At 37.2% G+C, this 11,697-nt stretch overlaps 1 protein-coding gene across 1 annotated transcript in view; it reads left to right on the top strand.

The window, feature by feature from the left end:
* The window catches only part of LOC104947227 (kinase suppressor of Ras 2), an 18,056-nt gene that overhangs the window by 6,010 nt on the left and 349 nt on the right, over positions 1–11,697 (top strand). Inside the window, exon 2 of the mRNA XM_010773204.1 lies at positions 10,561–10,701. Within this exon, the coding sequence (XP_010771506.1) occupies positions 10,561–10,701 (141 nt within the window). The remainder of the gene's footprint in view (positions 1–10,560; positions 10,702–11,697) is intronic.

The raw sequence follows: 11,697 nt of genomic DNA, 5'->3' as shown, positions 1-11,697 counted from the left end.
TTTTTCTTTAAATTGAAGTTAAAGGCATCAATCTGGTGCACAAATTAAGAGATTTATGGATACAGCTCTCAACACTCATATGAAACAGAACTGTATATATTTCAATACTCCAAAAGCCATTAGAATATGCTCACAACCAATAAGAAATCATTGATATACTCCTCTCTATATCTTTATCTTACCTAGTCTGCATTCTTTCTTTTTATTTATGCGCATTTTACTAATCACTTCCCTTTCAAACTGTGTTTTTAATTTTTTACTGACATTGGAATTATTTTTTAACTTATTTTGAACAACTATATTAAATAGATGGAAATATTTGTTTAGACCAAACTGTTTGAGACCCACTGAGATAACTTAGACTAAAGTTTACAATATAATCACTCAGCGAGCCCTTTACCTCCCTGAGCTGACGTTATCTCAGTCCGACAGGAGAGGACTCTCCCTCTCCTTATTGTTGAAACCGCTTCTAATCTCCGTTAGCTCCGAGCTAGCACCAGATGCTAACAACAACCCCCGTAACTCTCTCTGTCTCTCTCTCTGTCTCTCTCTCACACACACAAAATGCGCTCCTGCCACACACACACACAGACGCTCCTCCGTGACGATGACCACAAAAACCCATTTGAAAAGTGGGGGGGACACAAACGGGATTTTGAAAAGTGGGGGGGACATGTCCCCCCTGTCCCCAGTGGAAATTACGCCCATGGTGAATTACAATGCCGTTATTTGATGACTTTCAAAGAGAAAAGCAAGCACACTCGGAATAAAGTATTATTATTATTTTTTTTAAATGTTTTCGGATTTCATATCGCAAAAACACCATATCCCGACATGCATTGCGGATAAAACATCCCATCACCAAGCTTGAACGGTAGCTGAGGATTATGGGTATAGATGTTTTAGCCTATCAAAACCTCTGAAAAAATAAACGTGTCTCTCAGAATCGAAAGGGAATAACCTATGCGAAAAACACAAAAGCATTGTACACAATTAAAACAATTAATGTTGTGTAATTAAGGATAAACTGATGTTTTTAGTGGATGAGTACTGCAGATATAGCTTTGAAATCATTTGACAGTGGGGGGAATACGGTTTTATTATGAAAACTTCGAGACCGGAAATACTGTTTCCACCCCGTGACTATTGCCGCTAGCTTTACATGGACGCTGCCGTTACACGTTGTCCTGGCGGGACCTCAAATCAACTTCGTAATATCTATCAAACTATAGATCCTACACATCCACTGGACGTGGATTCTGAAAGTACAATATATACGTCTTGCTAGAAATCTAATCAAAAAGCTTTTTAATGGCCAAACTATCCTACAATTTCGGATTTTCGAGAGAGGGTTATTTGTGAATATACGACCGCCCGGAGCGTTTGCATTCAACGGGAGCACTAGAGGTCGAAAACTTTAAAATCTGATTATAGGTCGTAATAAGCGCTTGAACAATCAAACTATTTGGTCGTATGAGTTGGAGGACTTGTTGTTTGTGTCATATTTGCCCGTTAGAAAGCAATTGTCTCTTTCTAATTTTTGACATCGTTTTCCCAGGGTGCGTTTGAATCTCATATTCTAGGCATCTCCCTTTAGAGAATTGTGAAAACAACTCTGACAAACTTTGCACAGATACAAGTCAATAAAGTCAAGGTCTCAGGAGACACGAAATATAAGAACACCATTTTGATTGTTGGTGATTTGCAACTTTTGATGCTGCATTACCAGATTTGCTTTGCCACTTGAGGGCAGAATAATTCCAGAACACATGTCTAGCATATTACCTTACAAAGTTGTTAGTAGCTCAAATAATATGCATATTTAAACATTCAGCAGAATAAGAGTTAATTTAAGTGATGTGTCTGGCCTCTTGATGTAAACCAAGCTTAGTGCTATATTGTCTCTCTTGCTTTTTTAGGTGATGGAAGTTAGTGCACACACAGCATCCATGCTGTTTGACTGAAAACAGATGTATTCTTCAGATGGAAATAGAGTTGACAAGAACAGCTTAATTTAAGAATATTGATTAATGTGCTGTCACTTTTCACATCTCCAGTATCCCTTTTATTTTTAGTATCACCATCCTTTGCATCCAAGTAGTGAGTCTGCAGTTAATGTCCCAGTTTATATCCCAACTTTGGTTGCCCTCTATACCTTGAAAACAATAATCCAAAATGATTTTGATTTGTTACCGACGGCCTATAGCGTCAAGTGAATCATTCGCAAGGAGTAATTTAAATGTTACTTGTTTAACAGCAACCTAGTTGTATCTCCGTGTTTAGGTTTTGGTTTAATCATTATTTGTCAATGCTGTAACATTACAACTTTTGTTTGCTGCTACTATCTACAATGTTGGAGAATCACAGCCATTTGTATGAATTGTATGCCCAACGGACAAAATAATAGAAACACCAGCATGAATTCGGGTCAGAGTGAGATATTTTGGTAGTCACGTATTGTTGTGGGCTTCAACTCTTCTTTTAAGTTAAGGCTACAATCACCTTGTAAAACACATTTTATCAATACCCAGGAACCAACACAGAAACGGGTTTGGGCTACTGTAGAAACTTACTTTGGATAGAACTGAACTTCTTTCTTTTTCTTCGACGTCAGCCGTACGCAAAGCCTTCCTGGTTAACATGCCCTGGTCCTCATTGTGTGTGGTGTGTTTCCATCTCTATTATTAACCTATAGGATGCAGATTGAGCCTCAGACACAATTTGTTAGAAGCATCGTGCACTGACCTTGCTTTGGCCAAAAGCTTTAGCGGCATATATCATTACCTGGATGAAGTGTTACAGTAATACTGGTTTCCATTAATATTTGTATGCATTGTTGGCGGTAACCCTTGGATACACTAGAATGATCCACGCACATGATGGGTTTTATTAGGCTTTTATAGAGATGCAGACACATGATAGAGCATGACATGTGAGCCAATTATGTATTTCATCTAACAGAAAAGAGAGAAGGTCACAACAAGTGTAGCATCAGCATTTGTTTCTTGCCTCAAAGGGCAATTCATATTGTATATTTTTAAATGTAGCTTATAAAGGGTTCATTGTGCAAACTACGTCATACATAAGCATTCTCGACCACGTGTAGACCTGTTCAAATAACACACATTAGAATGATGTATGGAAAGCCTGTGGAAAAATCTCCTCTTGTCTGTGTCAAACTGCATGCTGACAGATTTTGTACTAAATAGGAATATGGGCTTTTTGGACAGTCTCTCCTTTCACAACTTTGCTTATTTGCTTGAATCATTCGTACATTCAGAAGCTCCAATCAAAATGTAGTAGTCAAGGTGAAAGGGTTCAAACCTCATTTGTGCCATAGGCCTGGACTATTCTTGATACATCGTTTTTAGTGTGAGAAAAAGGCAAGTAAGCATACTACTGTATACATTTTATCCTCTTCTCAGAATTTGGCTAAAATAACACTGCACCTGCATGTTTCACATATATTTGAGATTCCCTGTTGAAAAAAAGAGGGTTTTCACGTTCATTTTATTCTTACTGTGCCCATTATCTGTGATTTACATGTGAGACCTGCAAGAAACACCTAGATAGACATATTTTGAAATTCAATATCATTAGGTTTTGAAAGGTTTCTGTACCAAAGAACCAATAGGTAAGTTCAAGTAAATTCAGAAACACTGAGATCACTGAGGGGGCATCTTTTATAGATGGATGAGGACTGATTGAAGAGTTATGCAAAGGAGTTTCACACGGGTGCCTAATATATTCATAAGCACTGAGTATCAGCTGTGAATGTATCTTTTTCTTTTGTTTACCACTGTTAATGCAATAGAGTTTTGTGTCTTTCTATATTATCTGCTAACGCTGTTATGGAAAAAGGGTGGATACACATTTGCAAGAAAATACTTCTGTTGTGCTCAGATGGTGATGGAGATGTATTGGGTCCCATTCGTATTAAGTGTGTTCTAGCAATGGAGAGAAACTGTGAAGAAGAATGAAAAAAGAGAGCTTTTCTTTTATTTAAAATTTTCAAACCATGCCTTCTTTTCACACCTGTTGCTGAGTGGGCATACAGTAACAGTGGCTGTTTCTTTGGAGTTGATATGGCAATCTTGTTGGAAGGCAGTTGCTGATTTACAAATCCAGAAGCTGCAGCAAAGTTATTATTATTTTATCATTATTTTTGTCTTTCCGGCATGCATATGGCTTATGTTATTCCAGTATTTTCACCAACTGGTTTCTAACTGTCACTGTCTGCTGTTAGAGGTTGGGAAAGTTATGCACAGTGGGGTTTAGAGCTTTATTTATATAGTTTTACTTAACATTTATGCTGCCACTGAATTCCCCCACTTTTTTATTTATTAAGTGACCTACCAAATTATTGGAGTATAATTTAATATTAATCATACGATTATGAATGATTTAGTTTTAAAATACTGGTCAGGGCAAAAATAAATGGTTACCTTTCTCACTTTCATGACAGTGTTTCCCATACATTGATTGGCCACAATTAAATATCATCCGCCACAGTTGGATCTGTCATTTTAACACAATTTTTTGGTGGTATAATGTATAGTGAGGTGGGCTGATGATCGGAAGGTTGCGAGTTCAAATCCCACCTGGAACACCACTAGTGTACCCTTGAGTAAGGCACTTAGCCCTCAGTTACTCCAGGGAGAATGTCCCTGTAATTGGTCACTAATCGCTTTGGGATAATGCGTCTGCTAAATGCCTATTGTAAATTATATTTTCGGGAGAATAAACCCCACAGATCCTCAACTCCGGTGTGTTTCACTCATTAACAACGCAACGGGTGCGGTGCGTTGCCCCCACAAATAGAATCAAATTCTGTGGGAAACACTGAATGTGTTTCCCATCCTTAAACAAACAATAACAAACAACCAATCAACTAATACGTAACCTTTGTGATATATTTTAAGTTTTATTTGCCAAATTATCAGTCACTTAAGTACGCTGCAGCTCAGTACGCTGAATTTGGGAACTATATCTACTAAATACACATGAAAGTGTACATTTTAAGCCGCATTACTTTTCATGTCTTTATATGAATTGACGTTTAATTCAAAAATTGCATCAGCGTTTCCTTAAAGACCAATCATTGTGTTTTTAGATACGCTTGAATGACAGTGCTGGATGTTGATGCATGAAAGTACAGGACTGTAGTTTCTCCAAGCAGATACAGCTGCTGTGGAAGTTAGTCTGCTGCACGTTCATTAAATGTTTCAGTGTAGCGTTTGTGAACATTTCAATAGCTCCTGGCCAAATGGGAATAGCCCCACATACACCCATCTTCAAACTTAAAAGAACAGTCAAAAAATTTAAGGAAATATGCTAGTTTACAGCATTTATGTCTTCAATAATAACAGTGACTTTAAAAGGTAAAACGCATTGCGCAATGCGCATCCAACGCATTGGGCCTTTTATTTTTAAAGTTTTATTGTTGACAAAATTAAAGTAGATGTTAAAAAATTAAAAGAGACTTTCTACCCTTAATAAATGCGGCTCTATTCACTTCTTGTCTGTTTGTAACTGCACTATGTTACTTCCTTTAAGTTGCATCATGGATATAGGGTCGACCCTATCCGAACATTGTCCATGACATACACAGGAAAGGCTTGTTCCGAAAGCATTGATTTTTACACTTTTGTAACTGTGTGGTTAAAAAAATCCAAGCGGCATCATCAGTGGCATGCCTAGCAGTCGAGGCAAGGACAGAAGGTAAAGATAATAAACTTTGGAAAACACGGATCATTTTGAGCCTGTGTCGTGCTAGTGTTAGCCTGCTAGCCCTAGCAGCGTATGCCTGTGCACCTGCCCACAGTATTACAGTATGTTCAGTCCCTTCTGGTTTTGGCCAGAGCAACGAAGTACAGAATGCCTTGCCAAAATCTGCTCCAACTGTAACTATGGGATGGCGATGCTGTTTGTTGGTTGGTTAAATGAGGGGTATTCAACTAAAACCGGGGTTCAGACAAGGGGTTCATCTGGACACATTCTTCTCACTGATAATACTGTTAAACATGTTATTCAAGTATGGCCCGCTTGAGAGCGTATTCCTTGAGAACAGCAGCCTTCTTCTATCTGAAGAGACAGAGAAAAGTCATAACTCTGAAGAATGAATAGTTCACCTACTGGCTGTGTGTTCCCGGTCAGCCTCTATTTCAGGTTTTCTCTTAAACAAATAACAATAGCAATATATTTTTTAAAGCACCTGCAGCATGAGGCTTATATATATTAGGGATGCACCGAATATTCGTCCGCCGAAAATTATCGGCCGAAAATGGTTAAAAAGGCCCTTTCGGGTTTCGGGTTCTAGCACCGAAAAAATATCACCGAATGTCAGAGAACAGGATTACGTTGGTAAACTAACGTGTTGTTGTGATGACGTAATCAAAACGCGGCGAAAAGCACGGCGCGCGACCATGCTCGCGGCTGGCTCACAGCCAACATGTCTGCCGCTTGGAGATATTTAAAAATATCAGAGAAAGAGGCGCGGATTGCGATTTGTAAAACGTGTTCAGCTGACATTTCTCGAGGGGGTGTAACTGCAAAGACTTTCACCACTTCGGGATTACTCCACCACTTGAAATCAAAACACCCGGACAAATATGCGGAGTATGATCAAATCACAAGCACTGACAGCGAGAGACTGTTCAGCGCTGCCTCTCATGTGCTTGATGAGAAGAGGAACAGACTTATGGCTGATAAAGCAGAGAAGCTACTGTTCATTAAAAAGAACCTCCCACTTTTCCTTAATAAGTAGACAAGGCTGGCTTATCATAAGCTTATCTAGTTCTACATGTCTACTCTATACCCACTTTCCTGAACAATTTTCATTGTGAGTTATAATTCACCATCTCAGGTTATCATTAGGGGGAAATGACAGCAGCACAGTGTTCAATATATTGTACTTTCGGTATCTAAATGATACAATGTTGTTTACATTGCTCATGAGGACAGACCACCTTATTTGCAGATTCTTGAAATTGTAATTTAATTTGTAATTGATTGTGGATTTTGTATCCAGTTTTCACTTTATGTATCTTTATACAATGTTTACTACTTTGCTTATGAGGACAGACAGCCTTATTTACAGATTCTTGAAATTCAATTGTAATTTCATTTGTAAATAGTTACATTCATGTGGATTTATCCAGTTTGCACATTTGTATGCATGCACTTATAGGTGCATTTGTTGTTGTTGAAGGCCTGGCTGTTACAGTCTTTATTTACACTATTTTGTTGTAGGCCTACTGGCCTAGATGTTTATGCAGTTTTAAAGCACCTTGGCTTTGTTCTGAATGCACTTTGTTGTAGTTATCCTACAGAGAAAAGAAAATGCAGTTGACTTGGAATTAATGTACTGTATGCATTCAAAAGTGCTGAATATATGTTTTATGGACCCATAATAGTGATTATTATTTAAGTTAAGTTTTGCCATAATCATGTATTTTTCCATAATCAGGTAGCTGAACAACATTGGTAAAAAATGTATACATTATATATATATATATATATTTCTATTAATCATTTTCGGCATTCGGTTTTCGGCCAACTGTTTCCTATTTTCGGTATCGGTTTCGGCCAAGAATTTCCCATTCGGTGCACCCCTAATATATATATATATATATATATATATACTGCTTAAACATATATATATAACATAATATTACATGTCACTTGTTAGACGCTTTTATCCAAAGCGACTTACATACCCAATACTGTGGGCAATCCCCACAGGAGCAATTTTGGGTGAAGTCTCTCGCCCAGGGACACAACGACATGCTGACTGCAGTGGGGTTTGAACCTGATCCGAACACCAACGCACAACCCACTGCACCACACGCCATATATTGTTGATGCTATACAGTCAGACTTCAACACATTTAGCCAGGGTAGCTGTGTGTCTTATTGTGCAGAGCGTTAGCAGCTGCTTTAGGGTTTACATTCAGAGGTGACTTGGGAGGCCCTCCTCCACTGGTTTCTCTTTGGTATGCAGTATGCACTGATGTAGGACAGTAGTTTCTAGCAATCATTTTTAGCTGTGTGTTGGGCCCACCACACTTTATCATTTGTAAGTCTTCAAGCATCATGTCAGCCACTGTCTTGACATTTTTTTACTCAAATGTTCTATCAGACCAAAAACTCTAGCCTACTTACTGGTTCGTAGAGTAAGTAAGCCTACAGTCGAAACCAAATATTTATTTTTCAACATGTTAACTGTTCACACTGTAATAAGAAATCTCTGCAAGATGCAAATAGTTTGTTTAAATATATTTTATATAGGGACCTCATACCTTAATGCTTTTATAGTATTAAAACGCAGTGGAGGTTGTACACAACTTCTGTTTTAGAAAGATGTTCTGTATAAAGCTAATATAGCGTCGTAACTAAGCAAGGTGTAAGCAGTGGTTTAAGCATATTCTGAAGTCAAAGGAGCACAATTGTAAAAATGTGATTGTGCATTCAAAATTGTACTTGAAAGAAGAGTTGTCTGTAAAATTAACTACATTACAATCAAATACTGCTAGTAATGATACATACATATGTGAGTTAAGCAGATTACCGTGGTGGAATTATACGCGTAAACGTTGTGTACAGTTTGTGAGTTTAATCTGTTAAAAATGTTTTGTGTAAAATCTGCAAAGTAACTAGCTGTCAGACGATATATTGGAAAGGAACGTATTCTCCCCGAAAATGTAGAGGAGCGGTATTACATAAGTCGGTATTACATAAGTCGGTATTACATAAGTCATAAATACAGAGAACCCCTTTATTGTTCTTAAAACCAGTAGTTGAGTAAATGTACTTCCTTAAATGATAAAACTAAATGTGGCAAATTAACCAAGAATAATAACAGTTAAATATATATAGAGAGAGCATGTATTTTAAATATCACACTTACTAATTAACTAGTTACAATTGTTGTCCTTTATTTTCTCATTGAGATAATTATTTAATTAATTTAGTTTTTATGAAGACATCTCAATGTATATTCATCAAAAAATAATTGTTGATTTATACATCCAAAATGTATTTTAGATTATTTTAGCTGGATTAAGTCTTTAATACATTTTGCATGATGTAAACATTATTATTTGTATAATTGTTGTACGTGGTGAAGGGAGTGATCTGCATGTGGGTTCAAACTGTGATACGGCACTCCACCTAAAACGTCAAGGGGAACAAATTAATCTTGTTCTTTTATCTAACAGCATATCACACACACATTACAAAATGAAAGGCTTTACACGCATTCATTTTTGCTGTTATTTAATACACATGACTTGGATGTGACCTCATAGATAACCCAGATCTGCGCCCCCCCCCCTTACTTATCTCTTTACTTCTCTATTTTCTATTTCCTTTGAGCACAGGTTCACTGCCAGGCCACTGAGCTGTCCTCTCTAATCTGAAAGCCTATATTCCAAGAAGTAGCTCAATGCTTTAAAATAACAAGGAACAAGGATGTATTGAACAGAGCAGCATCGTAAATACTATCGCCGGTAGAGGAATGGGCTACTAAGTGCAAAATACTTCACCTGCCTTTAACCTACAATACAAGTACTATGACATAAGAGAACAAATATGGAGTTTCAAAATGAAAACCTCCCAAAAAGGTATCGTGAATTACATTTTGACACTCAATTAGTAAAAAGGAGAATATTGCATGAAAAACATATATATTTAATGGTATTTACAAAGATAGTAAACAGCTACATTTACTGGCACCCTTAAATAAATGATCAATTATCAAAGACCACTACTGCTGCTGTTCATTATGGGGGGGGGGTCGGGAAGGAGAGTGTTTTAAAGTCACAACTTTGATCTCTGGTGCTTGTAACATGATTAAATAGGATTGCTGTGGTTCTGCCACTTTTTCCACTACTGTGTTTTTTAAATGTATTAAAGTACCTTTAACCAGAGAGGGCCTTTTATTATAGAGATTAAGGGGGAGACAAGGGAGGACATTGCCTGAATGTTCGGCCGAATCGGGGTTCGAACCGGCCTACTAGGCAGCATATGCCACTATTGGGTTTTTATTTATTGTTAATCCTGATAGTGACAAGAACAGGCTTAATCAACAAAGACTATGTTGTTCTCATTAAACACTAACATACGTTATGGTGAAGTGCTAAAAAGTAAGTTCAGTCAGTGTATTTTATAAATCATATTAAACATTCTTTATTCTTAAATTCACATGTATTTTCTTCTACAGTACAACAATTAATGAGTTGCATGCATTGAAAAAACTGAAAAGTTGACTTTAATTCAATGTATTAATAATAAGCAACAATAATAAGTATAAATAAAAAATACTCGGTTCAACTAAATATTATTGCTTACAACTAACCTAATACAGTTATGTGAATCTGTTGACATAATAATACATTTAATTAAAGTCAATGCTTGTTTTTTTTCAGTGTGTTGTGCAGGACAGTTCTTCTTTAAACAAATGAATAGCTATCATATTATATATATTGTTTATATTGATAGTTGAAAATAAGTAGAACATGTCAAGCCCTGCCTCACAGTATCGATTCCTCTTGTCCTCAGGGGAAGTTGGTGAAGTACTTCAGCCGCCAGCTGTCCTGTAAGTGCAAAGTGGCCTTAGAGGAGCGCAGTGTGGAGCTGGAGGACTTCCCCCGCCTCGGACACTGGTTCCGCATCGTCAACCTGAGGAAGGAGGTCACACAGGTAATACATACAGACACACACACGTCTTTTTTTTAAAAAGGAAATCTTACCTCGCATAGCGAGAATTTAATGTTTTATTGCTCAAAAAAAAATACAGTTTTGATGATGTACAGGTTAGAGTTCTGTCTAACCAAAATATCATGCAGATGACTGTGAAATCTATACAACAGAATTGATCATTTTCAACATTAAATGTGTCACCTGCTCTGTTCACCTTTCACTGACTTGCTTACTTGAATGTGCTTTGTGTGTGATTTGGTTTTAGTTTAGCGTTTGCTCTTATGTTTTATTTTGCATGTTGCCTTTTTCTTATTATAATTGATAAATTTTCTCTTTCAAGCACTGCAGAAATATTATAAGCTGCTGTTCCACTTACAGCCGCTAGATGCTGGCTGCAAGGAAGCTTTTGTCTCTTGTAATAAAAACATTTATTACCAATATGTATGCTCTCAATAGTAAACATCGCATCTTGTAAATCGCTTTAAAATGTGAGAAATGTTTGTTAAGAAAAAAGGCTTTTGAAGCTAGAATATGATTTGATTACTAGGCATTTTATTTGATTGGCAGGTCTCTCAGCACATTAGTCAGCTACAGTAGTTGCAGCTTTTTAAACTTAAACTTGTACATTTTTGTCTAATTTGTGAAAGATTAGAGAGCCACATTCATGCTTTTCAAAGTCACACAGACAACCCAGCATTGTCGCAGCGACATATTTTTTCTTTTTACTGAAGATAAAACATAATCACTAAAAAAGGGGTTCAACATTTCCCCCACATCTTCTCTTCATTGTCAATTGCGGCTGCCAAAGTGCAAACCATGGATTACCTTCATTAAGATTTAATCGTAACAATGCATGTGTCATGTACTTACACTGTGTGTGTGTGTGTGTGTGTGTGTGTGTGTGTGTGTGTGTGTGTGTGTGTGTGTGTGTGTGTGTGTGTGTGTGTGTGTGTGTGTGTGTGTTTTGCAGGAGATGAGCCCGGGCGAGGTGACCCT

The sequence above is a fragment of the Notothenia coriiceps genome, unplaced genomic scaffold (genome assembly GCF_000735185.1).
Source record: "Notothenia coriiceps isolate Sejong01 unplaced genomic scaffold, NC01 NC01_scaffold00012158, whole genome shotgun sequence".
NCBI lineage: Eukaryota > Metazoa > Chordata > Actinopteri > Perciformes > Nototheniidae > Notothenia > Notothenia coriiceps.
This window is presented reverse-complemented; position numbering and strand designations above follow the sequence as displayed.